The sequence below is a fragment of the Mustelus asterias genome, chromosome 21 (assembly GCF_964213995.1).
Source record: "Mustelus asterias chromosome 21, sMusAst1.hap1.1, whole genome shotgun sequence".
Taxonomy (NCBI): domain Eukaryota; kingdom Metazoa; phylum Chordata; class Chondrichthyes; order Carcharhiniformes; family Triakidae; genus Mustelus; species Mustelus asterias.
Window position 1 is genome coordinate 80997326 of NC_135821.1, and position 14371 is coordinate 81011696.

A 14371-nucleotide genomic window follows, 5' to 3' on the forward strand; every position below is an offset into this window, starting at 1 on the left:
GGAAGAAGGTGTAACTGGTGTTATCAGCAAGTTTGCGGATGACACGAAGATGGCTGGACTTGCGGATAGCGATGAACATTGTCGGACAATACAGCAGGATATAGATAGGCTGGAAAATTGGGTGGAGAAATGGCAGATGGAATTTAATCCAGATAAATGCGAAGTGATGCATTTTGGAAGAACTAATGTAGGGGGGAGTTATACAATAAATGGCAGAGCCATCAAGAGTATAGAAACACAGAGGGACCTAGGTGTGCAAGTCCACAAATCCTTGAAGGTGGCAGCACAGGTGGAGAAGGTGGTGAAGAAGGCATATGGGATGCTTGCCTTTATAGGACGGGGTATAGAGTATAAAAGCTGGAGTCTGATGTTGCAGCTGTATAGAACGCTGGTTCGGCCACATTTGGAGTACTGTGTCCAGTTCTGGCCGCCGCACTACCAGAAGGACGTGGAGGCTTTAGAGAGAGTGCAGAGAAGGTTTACCAGGACGTTGCCTGGTATGGAGGGTCTTAGCTATGAGGAGAGATTGGGTAAACTGGGCTTGTTCTCCCTGGAAAGACGGAAAATGAGGGGAGACCTAATAGAGGTGTACAAAATTATGAAGGGTATAGATAGGGTGAACAGTGGGAAGCTTTTTCCCAGGTCGGAGGTGACGATCACGAGGGGTCACGGGCTCAAGGTGAGAGGGGCGAGGTAGAACTCAGATATCAGAGGGACGATTTTTACACAGAGAGTGGTGGGGGCCTGGAACGCGCTGCCAAGTAGGGTGGTGGAGGCAGACACGCTGGCATCGTTTAAGACTTACCTGGATAGTCACATGAGCAGTCTGGAAATGGAGGGATACAAATGAATGGTCTAGTTGGACCAGTGAGCGGCACAGGCTTGGAGGGCCGAAGGGCCTGTTTCCTGTGCTGTGCTGTACTGTTCTTTGTTCTTTGTTCTTTGATTTAGTGTAAAGCCCTCTCTACTTCCCTATTTACACAATTCACTATAACACTGATTCCAGTGTGGTTCAGGTGTAGGCTGTCCCAATGGTACAACCCCACTTTCCCCAGTACTGATGCCAATGCCCCACAAACCAAAACCCATTTCTCCCGCACCAGCCCTTGAGCCAGGCATCCATCTCTATAATCTTATTCCAATTTGCAAACAGCTGAGGTAATAATGCAGAGATCATTACCTTTGGGGTTTTGCTTTTTAATTTAGTGCCCAGCTCCTCATATTCCCTTTACAGAACCTCCTTCCTAATCTTACCTATGTCATTGGTACCTACATGGACCATAATCACTGAATGCTGCCCCTACCCCTGCATGTTGCCCTCCAGCCCTGAGCAGATATCAGACAGTGTAGTGGTGTGGATGGACTCTTGCTCGCAGCTGCAATGTCCAGCCCTCTGACCATACTGACCATACAGCCCCCGACTATCACCACATTCCTTTAAACTCCCCACCTCCCCACCTGCACGGCTTCCTGTACCTTGGTGTCACGATTGTTCACTCCATTAATAGTATCTGCGGGAGGAATGATCCAGAACTTTGTCTTTTACCTTCAGCAAGTTTATTTTTCAAACAGCTCCTTATGGTTCCCCACCCCAACTGCTGCAGCTCTCTCTATTTATACTCCTATTTTGGAATAACGGTGGCATGGTGGCACAGTGGTTAGCACTGCTGCCTCACAGCGCCAGGGACCGGGTTCAATTCCCGGCTCAGGTCACTGTCTGTGCGCAGTCCGCACGTTCTCCCCGTGTCTGCGTGGGTTTCCTCCGGGTGCTCCAGTTTCCTCCCACAGTCTGAAAGACGTGCTGGTTAGGTCCATTGGCCATGCTAAATTCTCCCTCAGTGTACCCGAACAGGCACCAGAGTGTGGCAACTAGGGGATTTTCACAGTAACTTCATTGCAGTGTTAATGTAAGCCTATTTGTGACACTAAGAAATAATTTTTAAAAAACAGATAACCAATTAAACTAAATCAAATAAACCGAGGGGCAAATTAAAGGGGCAGCCCTTTAAAGGGATACTTCCTTAAACAAAGAAGACATTCTGAATGAAACTTAAAACATCAAATCAAAACATGACTAAAGAACAAAGAACAATACAGCACAGGAACAAGCCCTTCGGCCCTCCAAGCCCGCGCCACCCCCTGGTCCAAACTAGACCATTCTTTTGTATCCCTCCATTCCCACTCCGTTCATGTGGCTATCTAGATAAGTCTTAAACATTCCCAGTATGTCCGCCTCCACCACCTTGCCCAGCAGCGCATTCCAGGCCTCCACCACCCTCTGTGTAAAATATGTCCTTCTGATATCCGTGTTAAACCTCCCCCCCCTCACCTTGAACCTATGACCCCTCGTGAACGTCACCACCGACCTGGGAAAAAGCTTCCCACTGTTCACCCTCTCTATGCCTTTCATAATTTTATACTCCTCTATTAGGTCACCCCTCATCCTCCGTCTTTCCAGTGAGAACAACCCCAGTTTACCCAATCTCTCCTCATAACTAAGCCCTTCCATACCAGGCAACATCCTGGTAAACCTCCTCTGCACTCTCTCTAAAGCGTCCACGTCCTTCTGGTAGTGTGGTGACCAGAACTGGACGCAGTATTCCAAATGCGGCCGAACCAACATTCTATACAACTGCAACATCAGACCCCAACTTTTATACTCTATGCCCCGTCCTATGAAGGCAAGCATGCCATAGGCCTTATTCACTACCTTCTCCACCTGTGACGTCACCTTCAAGGATCTGTGGACTTGCACACCCAGGTCCCTCTGCGTATCTACACCCTTTATGGTTCTGCCATTTATCGTATAGCTCCCCCCTACGTTAGCTCTACCAAAATGCATCACTTCGCATTTATCTGGATTGAATTCCATCTGCCATTTCTTTGCCCAAATTTCCAGCCTATCTATATCCTTCTGTAGCCTCTGACAATGTTCCAAAGTCCAACCATTTTCGTGTCGTCCGCAAACTTACTGATCACCCCAGTTACACCTTCTTCCAGATCGTTTATGTAAATCACAAACAGCAGAGGTCCCAATACAGAGCCCTGCGGAACACCACTAGTCACAGGCATCCAGCCGGAAAAAGACCCTTCCACTACCACCCTCTGTCTTCTGTGACCAAGCCAGTTCTCCACCCATCTAGCCACCTCCCCCTTTATCCCATGAGATCCAACCTTTTGCACCAACCTACCATGAGGGACTTTGTCAAACGCTTTACTAAAGTCCTTATGGACGACATCCACGGCCCTTCCCTCGTCAACCATTCTAGTCACTTCTTCAAAAAACTCCACCAGGTTAGTGAGACATGACCTCCCTCTCACAAAACCATGCTGACTATCGTTAATGAGTTTATTCCTTTCTAAATGCGCATACATCCTATCTCTAAGAATCTTCTCCAACAACTTCCCTACCACGGACGTCGAGCTCACCGGCCTATAATTTCCCGGGTTATCCTTCCTACCCTTCTTAAATAACGAGGTCGATAAAGAGGTCAATGAGGCACCCCAATCCCCAGGATGTACCCCGGCTATGGAAGACCTCAGTGTTTCTGGTAGACACTGCGTGTTCCCTCTCGAGGGACAGCAGGCCAAGAATGTAACTGCGGTATGGGGCAGATAGTTGGGTTGGACGACGCCCCCTCAGTCGTGCACTGCCTGACCTGCGATGGCAAGTTTGTCTCTATCGATACTCTTTATCCAATGCTCATTACCTGTCCTTAGAAACTATGTTGACTTTAGAAGGTAATTGTCGAAGGATATGCTTGCTAAGATGTTGGCAGTGGCCAGCCTGCAATCCACACTCCAGCCCTCACTTTTGTTCAGACAGGCTGCATGAACCTTGAATTGAATTTCAAAAGCTGAGGCTCCTCTGCTTCCACCTTGTCCATCCCCTTACCTGCCTGTCTCACAGTCACACCCTCATGTTCCTGACCACTGACTGAATTAAACAACCGAAGGAATGTGACTGCCTCCTCGAACAGAGTGTCGAGGTACCTTTCCCCTCCTTCATGTGTCGCAGTGTCTGCAGCTCAGCCTCCAGCTCATTAACTCTGAGTTGATGCTCCTCAAACTGCATAAACTTCCTACTGATGTGGTTGCCATGGATTGTGGTAGCATCCAGGACCTCCTACTTGCTGCAGCCATGACACATCAGCCATCCTGTCACCTTTACTGTGTTAATTTTCCTTAATTAATTTACCATTCCTCTCTTCACCGAACTATCTCGCTCACCAAACTCCCAGTTTCATGGCGGCATGGTGGCATAGTGGTTAGCACTGCTGCCTCACAGCGCCAGGGAGCCAGGTTTGATTCCCGGCTTGGGTCACTGTGTGCAGTTTGCACATTCTCTCCGTGTCTGCATGGGTTTCCTCCGGGTGCTCCGGTTTCCTCCCACAATCCAAAGGGTTAGGTGAATTGGTCATGCTAAGTTGCCCCTTAGTGTCATGGGGACCAGCTCGGATAAATGCATGGGGTTATGGGGATAGGGCCTGGGTGGGATTGTGGTCGGTGCAGGCTCGATGGGCCGAATGGCCTCCTTCTGCACTGTAGGATTCTATGATTTCAACATTCTGTGCGCTCAGCACTCGGTGCTCAAGTCTCCGATGGAGGTTTTGATCCAACAACACTCGGACTCTTGGTGATTCAGTGAAGTTACAGCTGTCACAGTCGGGGACAATCAGATTAAACACTCAGTGCAACAACAGGCCAGTAGAACCACAGAATGGGAGGCCATTTGGCCCATCGTATCTGCACCACCTCTCTAAATATCTGAAAAGGATTATATCAGATCTTTTTAAAGTTTATTTTTGGGATTTGGGTGGTGCTGGAAAGGTCAGCATTCATTGCCCTTCAGCAGGTGTGGTCTGGAGTTACACGTAGGCCAGGTCGAGTAACAAAGGCAGAATTCCTCCTCGACAGGGCATGTGTAAACCATGACAGTTCGTACAGTAAAATGGTAGTTAATGGTCACCATTACTGGTGGCAGCTTTTTTAAATTCCAGATTTATTTAATTAACTGAATTTACATTCCCGAGCTGTCTTAGTGAATGAGTGCCTTGAGCCCAAACCTCTCCGATTACTCCCCATATCATAAGCACAAGCAAATAAGCCAGAGGGTGGTTGTCGAGGGTTGTTTTTCAAACTGGAGGCCCGTGACCAGCGGTGTGCCTCAGGGATCAGTGCTGGGCCCACTGTTATTTGTCATTTATATTAATGATCTGGATGAGAATACAGGGGGCATGGTTAGTAAGTTTGCAGATGACACCAAGATTGGTGGCATAGTGGACAGTGAAGAAAGTTACCTCCAATTGCAGCGGGATCTTGATCAATTGGGCCAGTGGGCTGACGAATGGCAGATGGAGTTTAATTTAGACAAATGCGAGGTAATGCATTTTGGTAGATTGAACCAGGGCAGGACTTACTCAGTTAATGGTAGGGCATTGGGGAGAGTTACAGAACAAAGAGATCTCGGGGTACATGTTCATAGCTCCTTGAAAGTGGAGTCACAGGTGGACAGAGTGGTGAAGAAGGCATCCGGCATGCTTGGTTTCATCGGTCAGAACATTGAATACAGGAGTTGGGACGTCTTGTTAAAGTTGTATAAGACATTGGTAAGGCCACACTCGGAATACTGTGTGCAATTCTGGTCACCCTATTATAGAAAGGATATTATTAAACTAAAAAGAGTGCAGAAAAGATTTACTAGGATGCTACCGGGACTTGATGGATTGAGTTATAAGGAGAGGCTGAATAGACTGGGACTTTTTTCTCTGGAGCGTAGGAGGCTGAGGGGTGACCTTATCGAGGTCTATAAAATAATGAGGGGCATAGACAAGGTAGATAGTCAATATCTTTTCCCAAAGGTAGGGGAGTCTAAAACTAGAGGGCATAGGTTTAAGGTGAGAGGGGAGAGATACACAAGTGTCCAGAGGGGCAATTTTTTCTCACACAGGGTGGTGAGTGTCTGGAACAAGCTGCCAGAGGTAGTAGTAGAGGCGGGTACAATTTTATCTTTTAAAAAGCATTTAGATAGTTACATGGGTGCGGTGGGTATAGAGGGATATGGGCCAAATGTGGGCAATTGGGATTAGTTTAGGGGTTTTTTAAAAAAAGGGCGGCATGGACAAGTTGGGCCGAAGGGCCTGTTTCCATGCTGTAAACCTCTATGACTCTATGACTGTCCCCATTGCCCCGGGATCCTTTAATTTCAATCACAAGTTACACTGGGAGCAGCAGCAGTGACGCTGAAAGAAAATTCAACCCACATATTACCGACCAGAAACTCGCTTATTAGTTTAGCAAGTAAGTGATAATCACCATGGCAATGTGAAGAACAGAATACAGACAACCAGTTGATTCAAGTCAGATGCAAGAATAAACTGAGCTCAGATTGGAGAAACCTCCAGTGACCATGGAGATAAAGTCAGCTGATGAAGCTTGTGTCGGAAATATATCTCAGCGGTTATGTTTCCATCCACAAGGAATTTGTACAAAGAACATCAAAGGCTTTACTGATTCCTAATCTGGTAAGCATGACTTGATCTGAACCACACATATCAGGGAGATCCCTACTCTCTGCTGACTGATGCCATCTCAACCAATGCCCCTTGGCTAAAGAGTTGGAAGGAGAAAATAGTCAGTCTGTAATTCTCATCCAATGACACAGCCAGCCCCGATACACGGGAGGATGATGGAGAGAACAGGATTCGAATTCAGTGGGGACAGCTCCACTACACATACAGCAAATAATCACCGATACTCACCTCCTCCCTTATCCCCAAAAAATGTGGGCGCCACTGGCAAGGCCAGTTTTACTCATCCCTAAATGCCCCTGAGAAGGTGGTGATGAGCTGCTGCAGTCCCTGAGGTGCAGGTACACCCACTGTGCTGTTAGGGAGGGAATTCCAGGATTTTGATCCAATGATGATGAAGCAACAGCAATACATGGTAAGGCAGCCAGAATCACACACACGCCTTCAGGACAGAACTACTGTAAGTGGAACAATTCAAACTGCTTCAAAAGATTTGATAAAAATTCTGTCAGTTATCTGGCCAAAGTATTTTATAGAAGATTTAACAAGTCCAATAGGTTATGTAAGTTTATCTAACGTACAGCTGAGCCATGCAGATCAGACTCTTTGCTATCAGTTAGTTAGTGTGAGTCATGCTGTAACTACACTCAGGGGTTAAGGAAAAGGGAATTATTCGGGCTTCCCACTGCCAATCATTGCAGAAACCCAGCTACAACTGAACCAATGTGTTGTCAGCTAAGGAGATGGTCAAACTCAGTGACCTTCGCAATCCGACACGTATCACGTGTAAATGGTCACTTTGGTGAGGTAGCGGGGGAGGCCAACACTTGTCAAATATTTACCAAATCTTCTGGAAACATCACTTACCGTGAGAATAACATAATAAAATATAACTTAACATTAACGTAACATCATAATTTAGTAAGAATATATTAGACTAAGAGTACAGGTGTTACTGATGGAAACCAAACTGATTGAAGAAATCAAAAAGCTAAACTAAAGGGTGACACGGTGGCACAGTGGTAAGCACTGCTGCCTCACAGCGCCAGGGACCCGGGTTCGATTCCGGCCTTGGGTCACTGTCTATGTGGAGTCTGCGCGTTCTCCCTGTGTGTGCATGGGTTTCCTTCAGGTGCTCCGGTTTCCTCCCACAGTGCAAAGACATGCGGGTTAGGTTGATTGGCCATGCTAAATTATCCCTTAGCGTCAGGGGGATTAAGACTGTAAATATGAGAGGTTACGGGGATGGTCCTGGGTGGGTGGTGCAGGCTCGATGGGCCAAACGGCCTCCTTCTGCACTGTAGATTCTATGATTCTATGATAAGAAACAATTTCACAGTAAGTCTAACTAAACTTGCTTCAATTTATTCAGCAATGGGATGTTTTTACTCGAACGTTGGGTTATACACTGGCACAAGCACATTAACTCCGCACTATCTTACTGGTAAGACACAGAGCTGGGATCTGAAAACTGGTTTCACTTCAGGTGTCACCCGGCACAAAATTGGAACCATATTTATTTTTGCTGAAGCTTCCTGGTTTATCAGCAGATCGAGGCAGATTAACCCTTTCCTAGCTTGAATGTATGTCTACATTTTGGAGAGTTGCTATCCCACAATTCATAACACAAGTCTGATGTTGAACTTTAGGAGTTTGAGAAGTGAATGAAAATAAAAGTCTATTTACTGGCCCACAATTTGCTTTAGATTTTTGGAAAAAGTATTTGCTGATTTTTATCCCATTTGCACACAAACATTAATCAGCTTGATATGTATTACGTTTTATGTTGCAGCTGTATAAGGTGCTGGTGAGGCCACACCTGGAGTACTGTGTACAGTTTTGGTCTCCTTACTTGAAAAAGGATGCACTGGCACTGGAGGGAGTGCAGAGGAGATTCACCAGGTTGATTCCGGAGTTGAGAGGGTTGGCTTATGAGGAGAGACTGAGTAATCTGGGACTATACTCATTGGAATTCAGAAGAATGAGGGGAGATCTTACAGAAACATAGAAGATTATGAAGGGAATAGATAAGATAGAAGCAGGGAAGTTGTTTCCACTGGCGGGTGAAACTAGAACTAGGGGGCATAGCCTCAAAATAAGGGGGAGCGGATTTAGGACTGAGTTGAGGAGGAACTTCTTCACACAAAGGATGTGAATCTGTGGAATTCCCTGCCCAGTGAAGCAGTTGAGGCTACCTCATTGAATGTTTTTAAGGCAAGGATAGAAAAATTTTTGAACAGTAAAGGAATTAAGGGTTATGGTGAGCGGGCGGGTAAGTGGAGCTGAGTCCACAAAAAGACCAGCCATGATCTTATTGAATGGCAGAGCAGGCTGGAGGGGCCAGAAGGCAGAGTAGGCTCAAGGGGCCGAATGGCGGAGCAGCCTCGAGGGGCCAGATGGCGGAGCAGCCTCGAGGGGCCAGAAGGCGGAGCAGGCTGGAGGGGCCGGATGGCGGAGCAGCCTCGAGGGGCCGGATGGCGGAGCAGCCTCGAGGGGCCGAATGGCCCACTCCTGCTCCTAGTTCTTATGTTCTTTTGTAACTCTGCTTCTCCTGAAGCTACACATTCTCATTGGATAAATATTTTAAAAATCCAATTTCTCAGTTATTCCCTTCAAAAGTGGAAGGACCTTCTGTTAAAAATAGCAACGATTTTTATTCTCCTCGTTCTAAGCAGCTTCGATCCACACTCAGAATGGAAATCTAACTGGTTCCTGGGTCTCTAAATGCCACTCAGGCTTTATCTCCCCGCTTCCAGACATTGATGCTAATAACGCCTCAATGAATTTAATTCAATTAAATTCCAAATGCTATCTTAAATAATTCTTCCTGATCCATTCCAGTTACCATGCTGATCAGAAAGAGAGAAGCATTCTATCAGCCGAACCAAAATTCCAATTGGATTGGTCAGGTCCAGAATCATAGAAATCATAGAAACCCTACAGTGCAGAAGGAGGCCATTCGGCCCATCGAGTCTGCACCGACCACAATCCCACCCAGGCCCTACCCCCACATATTTATCCGCTAATCCCCCTAACCTACGCATCTCAGGGGCAATTTTAACCTGGCCAATCAACCTAACCCGCACATCTTTGGACTGTGGGAGGAAACCGGAGCACCCGGAGGAAACCCACGCAAACACGAGGAGAATGTGCAAACTCCACACAGACAGTGACCCAAGCCGGGAATCGAACTCTGGACCCTGGAACTGTGAAGCAGCAGTGCTAACCACTGTGCTACCGTGCTGCCCTGGCATATTTCGGAACATCCAAACATCAGGAAAGGTGCTATAGAAATGACATTTTCTTTTATTCCAGGTTCTTGGTGATATGGTGTTCACTCACATCACAGCTGCAGTTCAGCAACATTTGGAAGGTGGCTAGGATTCTTGTTATATTGAGATTGTGAGGAAGATTCAGAGTCCAGATGGACTTTAGCACGACCTTTGACAAGGTACCGCATGGTTGGTTGTTGCATACGGTTAAATCTCACGGGATCCAGGGTGAAGTATCTAAATGGATACAAAATTGGCTTCTGTGAGGGTGGTTGTAGAGGATTGTTTTTCAAACTGGAGGCCTGTGACCAGCGGTGTGTCTCAGGGATCAGTGCTGGGTCCACTGTTATTTGTCATTTATATTAATGATTTGGATGAGAATATAGGAGGCATGGTTAGTAAGTTTGCAGATGACACCAAGATTGGTGGCGTAGTGGATAGTGAAGAAAGTTATCTCTGATTGCAGCGGGATCTTGATCAATTGGGCAGTGGGTTGACGAATGGCAGAAGGAGTTTAATTTAGATAAATGCAAGATGATGCATTTTGGTAGATTGAACCAGGGCAGGACTTACTCAGTTAATGGTAGGGCATTGGGGAGAGTTACAGAACAAAGAGATCTAGGGGTCCATGTTCATAGCTCCTTGAAAGTGGAGTCAGAGGTGGACAGAGTGGTGAAGAAGGCATTCAGCATGCTTGGTTTCATTGGTCAGAACATTGAATACAGGAGTTGGAATGTCATGTTGAAGTTAGAAACATGGAATAAACTACAGCACAAAACAGGCCCTTTGGCCCCACAAGTTGTGCCGAACATATCCCTACCTTCTAGGCTTACCTATAACCCTCCATCTTATTAAGTCCCATGTACTCATCCAGGAGTTTCTTAAAAGACCCTATTGAGTTTGCCTCCACCACCACTGACGGCAGCCGATTCCACTCGCCCACCACCCTCTGTGTGAAAAACTTCCCCCTGACATTTCGCCCGTACCTACCCCCCAGCACCTTAAACCTGTGTCCTCTCGTAGCAGCCATTTCCACCCTGGGAAAAAGCGTCTGAGAGTCCACCCGATCTATGCCTCTCAACATCTTATACACCTCTATTAGGTCTCCTCTCATCCTACGTCTCTCCAAGGAGAAAAGACCGAGCTCCCTCGGTCAATGTACAAGACATTGGTAAGGAGACACTTGGAATACTGCGTACAGTTCTGGTCACCCTATTATAGAAACGATATTATTAAACTAGGAAGAGTCCAGAAAAGATTTACTAGGATGCTACCGGGACTTGATGGTTTGAGTTATAAGGAGAGACTGGGACTTTTTTCTCTGGAGCGTAGGAGGCTGAGGGGTGATCTTATAGAGGTCTATAAAATAATGAGGGGCACAGATCAGCTGGATAGTCAATATCTTTTCCCAAAGGTAAGGGAGTCTAAAACTAGAGGACATAGGTTTAAGGTGAGAGGGGAGAGATACAAAAGTGTCCAGAGGGGCAATTTTTTCACGCAGAGGGTGGTGAGTGTCTGGAACAAGCAGCCAGAGGTAGTAGTAGAACCAGGTACAATTTTGTCTTTTAAAAAGCATTTAGACAGTTACATGGGTAAAATGGGTATAGAGGGATATGGGCCAAATGTGGGCAATTGGGATTCGCTTAGGGGTTTAAAAAAAAGGGCGGTCTGGACAAGTTGGGCCGAAGGGCCTGTTTCCATGCTGTAAACCTCTATGACTCTATGACTCTGGGTGGGCATCTTCTGCAGTGTCCTGGTCTCCACACAGTTACTGAAACAATCTGTGCCTGAAAATACCTCCCTACACAGCCGCCCAGAACAGCAGCTCAAGGGGAGAGAATTTCAATGTCCTATTGGAACCAGACTGAGCTACACTGTATTATAGCACAAACCCCAGAGGTGCTGCAGTAATATAAACATGTTTAATGAATGTACAAAGTAGCAATATACCTTATTATCAAATCACTACAATACCTTTATCAGTAACAGATGTATCATTGGAGGGGGAATCCATGTCGATTTCATCATATTGCTAACCAGTTATTAATCAGTTTGATTGAAGCATGCATATACAGTGAAAGGGTCTTTCACCTCCACATCAATAATCTCAGAATACCAGCATGTTGCAGTTGGAAAATTAGCTCTTTTCTTCAGTCTGCTGTTTCCTGATGACTATTTTTCCATTTTGTTTGACTAATTTTAATCCCATTAATTTCTTTGACATTTCACAATTTCAAAACTGTGTGATAAACATTGTTAAACCACCAGCAACAGATACAAAACACACGCCTGAACCTGCATGAAGGGATGCGTTGTGTAAAATGTGACTGTATTTTCATCACAAATCATTTTCCTTTGACTCTGTGTTCACATGGCCTTAATTTCCCATTTCACTGACAATGTCCACTTTCCCTAAATTTCTTGTAGAATTCACTCCAAACTCAGTCACTAAAAATCATGCTGAAAAATTGTGGATTTTTTCAAAGCTGTCTCACTTTTAACAGTCACCAAGAAAAAGTGTTTCTCCGGCTGTTATCTTATTCACAGTGTCATAGAGGGGTCAGCTCATACCTCAAGTTAAATCCAGCCATTATCAATTCACATTGATGTACCTGTGACTTTACCAGACCCACCTGACAGGTACGTTTTACATTGCTACAAGTTTAAATACAATCTAACAGAAACATTACCTCAAGATCCCAATCTCTACCACTCTGAACCCATCCCTCTGGGTCTGACTACCGTGCTCCCTGGATAACAAACAGCTATATATTACCTCCAATCATTTGGTGCACTTATTCAATCCTGTCTAGAGACAGCTCGTGTCAACATAACTGAAGTGAATCATCTGTGGAAATGTGAATTTAAAACAGATGTACAACAGGGATGGGCTCACCACTAAAATACAGACCCATTTCCAAAAAATGGCAGGCTTTGGCACCCTATAATGCATTGTGTACATGGGCAAGGTCAAATTCTCAAGACTGAAACAACAATTTATGCTGTGTGTGTGATCTAATCTCCCCCCAGCATTCTCCTGTACAAACCAGTGCCAAAGAGAAACTCAGGTTGTCACAATTCCCCAGGTTAGAGCTCTGTGTTGCTTCACACACAGAGACAAACAAGGTCATCTAGACCTTGAATGTTTTAATTGAAAAGAAAGTTCTCTGAATTGGCTTTCCTGGCACAGATTTAAGAGGCAACATATGACATTTTGAGCCTGGAACACTGTTCCAGAATAGGGGAATAGCAAATCAACTCACCTGAACTTTGTGAATCTTTCCTCTGCTTAGACGTCGGTTTGTCCCCTTCACTCTTGGATTTCTTTTTCTTGCGTCCTGACAATCTCAGCCAGCTAAGTGCCCTCCGCAAAGAACCCGGTTTTGACTTTTTCTTACTCTGCAAAACTGCCTCCAAGCCTGATAGGTCATCCATCATGTTATCAGGTGGCACAGCAGACTGCTTTACCTGCTCCCAAAGCTTATCGACTTGTAAAACTAAAACCCTCCTGGGTGTGCTCGGACACCAGCCGAACGGGTAACACACACAAGATAAAGCCCTGCAGGAACTTCAAGTAGTTTCCACATCGGAAGGTTTTCTGGAAGCATTAACTTCAGTCCCGGAGAACAGCAAAACCACTGAGCATTTTCTAACCAAAAAAGTATTTTAACATTCATTGAACAATTTATGGCTTTGCTTGACAGCTCATCGTGCTCCTTTAATAAAGACACATCGAGCGTGGCCCAAGATTCAGTATAATCCTGTGCCCCGTATCCAACCTGTTCATCAACAAACGCCAGTCGAAGCTGAACATAAGAATGTCAAAATAGCTGGAAAATGCAGCTTCACATTCGTCTTACTTTCTTCTCCAGTTGAAACTAAAGCAGGGAATGTCAATGCAGTTTGCTGACTCACATTAATCCCACATCATCCTGTAAATGGAATGGTGGTTTTAACTCCACCCTGAAGCCAGCAACCACGTCTGCTACAAGACTGTAGGATTCTCCATATCATTGGTTCTCTCTTTTCCTCTGATATGCTGCAGGGTCGTGATACAGGAGCATGAGAGGTCCGGCAAGTTTCTCTGTTCTTCACCTAACCTTTCCCAGCCTCTGAAATGTTCCGGGACCGTCGGCCACTCCTCGCACTGGGAAGTACTAAGAAACACAGCCATGAAATCTGACACTCCTCCACTGTGAGTCTGTATAGATTCTACCCACCCTTTTTCTTTGAACAGAGAGGACAATAAAAGACAGGAGTTGCTAAAGCACACAGACTTTAGCAGCGAAATATTGTAACACTCAGTACTGGAGATAAGTGCTATATCTGGTTAATTATGTGTACAAGGTTGCTGCAACATACCTACATAGTTTTCCATAGCAGCACAGTTAACCTTTGCCCCGTCGAACAGCACCACTGTTGTCACATTAACACAGAATGAATTATTAGCAGAAACAGCTCCTAATTCCTTAACCAATACAAATCCTTCCTTTGTATTGTTATTGCTAAACTACCTTTTTGTAAACCGCTGTAGAGTCCCATGTCCTGTTCAATCTATGAATCCCCAGC

The 14371-nt window shown here is 45.6% G+C and overlaps 1 protein-coding gene across 2 annotated transcripts in view; it reads right to left on the bottom strand.

The window, feature by feature from the left end:
* Positions 1–13946, bottom strand: part of LOC144509453 (uncharacterized) — a 205548-nt gene extending 191602 nt beyond the window's left edge. For both annotated transcript variants that reach the window (XM_078238356.1, XM_078238354.1), the window contains exon 1: positions 13066–13946. In XM_078238356.1, coding sequence (XP_078094482.1) covers positions 13066–13240 — 175 coding nt within the window. In that variant the 5' untranslated portion in view covers positions 13241–13946. The remainder of the gene's footprint in view (positions 1–13065) is intronic.
* Positions 13947–14371: the final 425 nt, after the last annotated feature.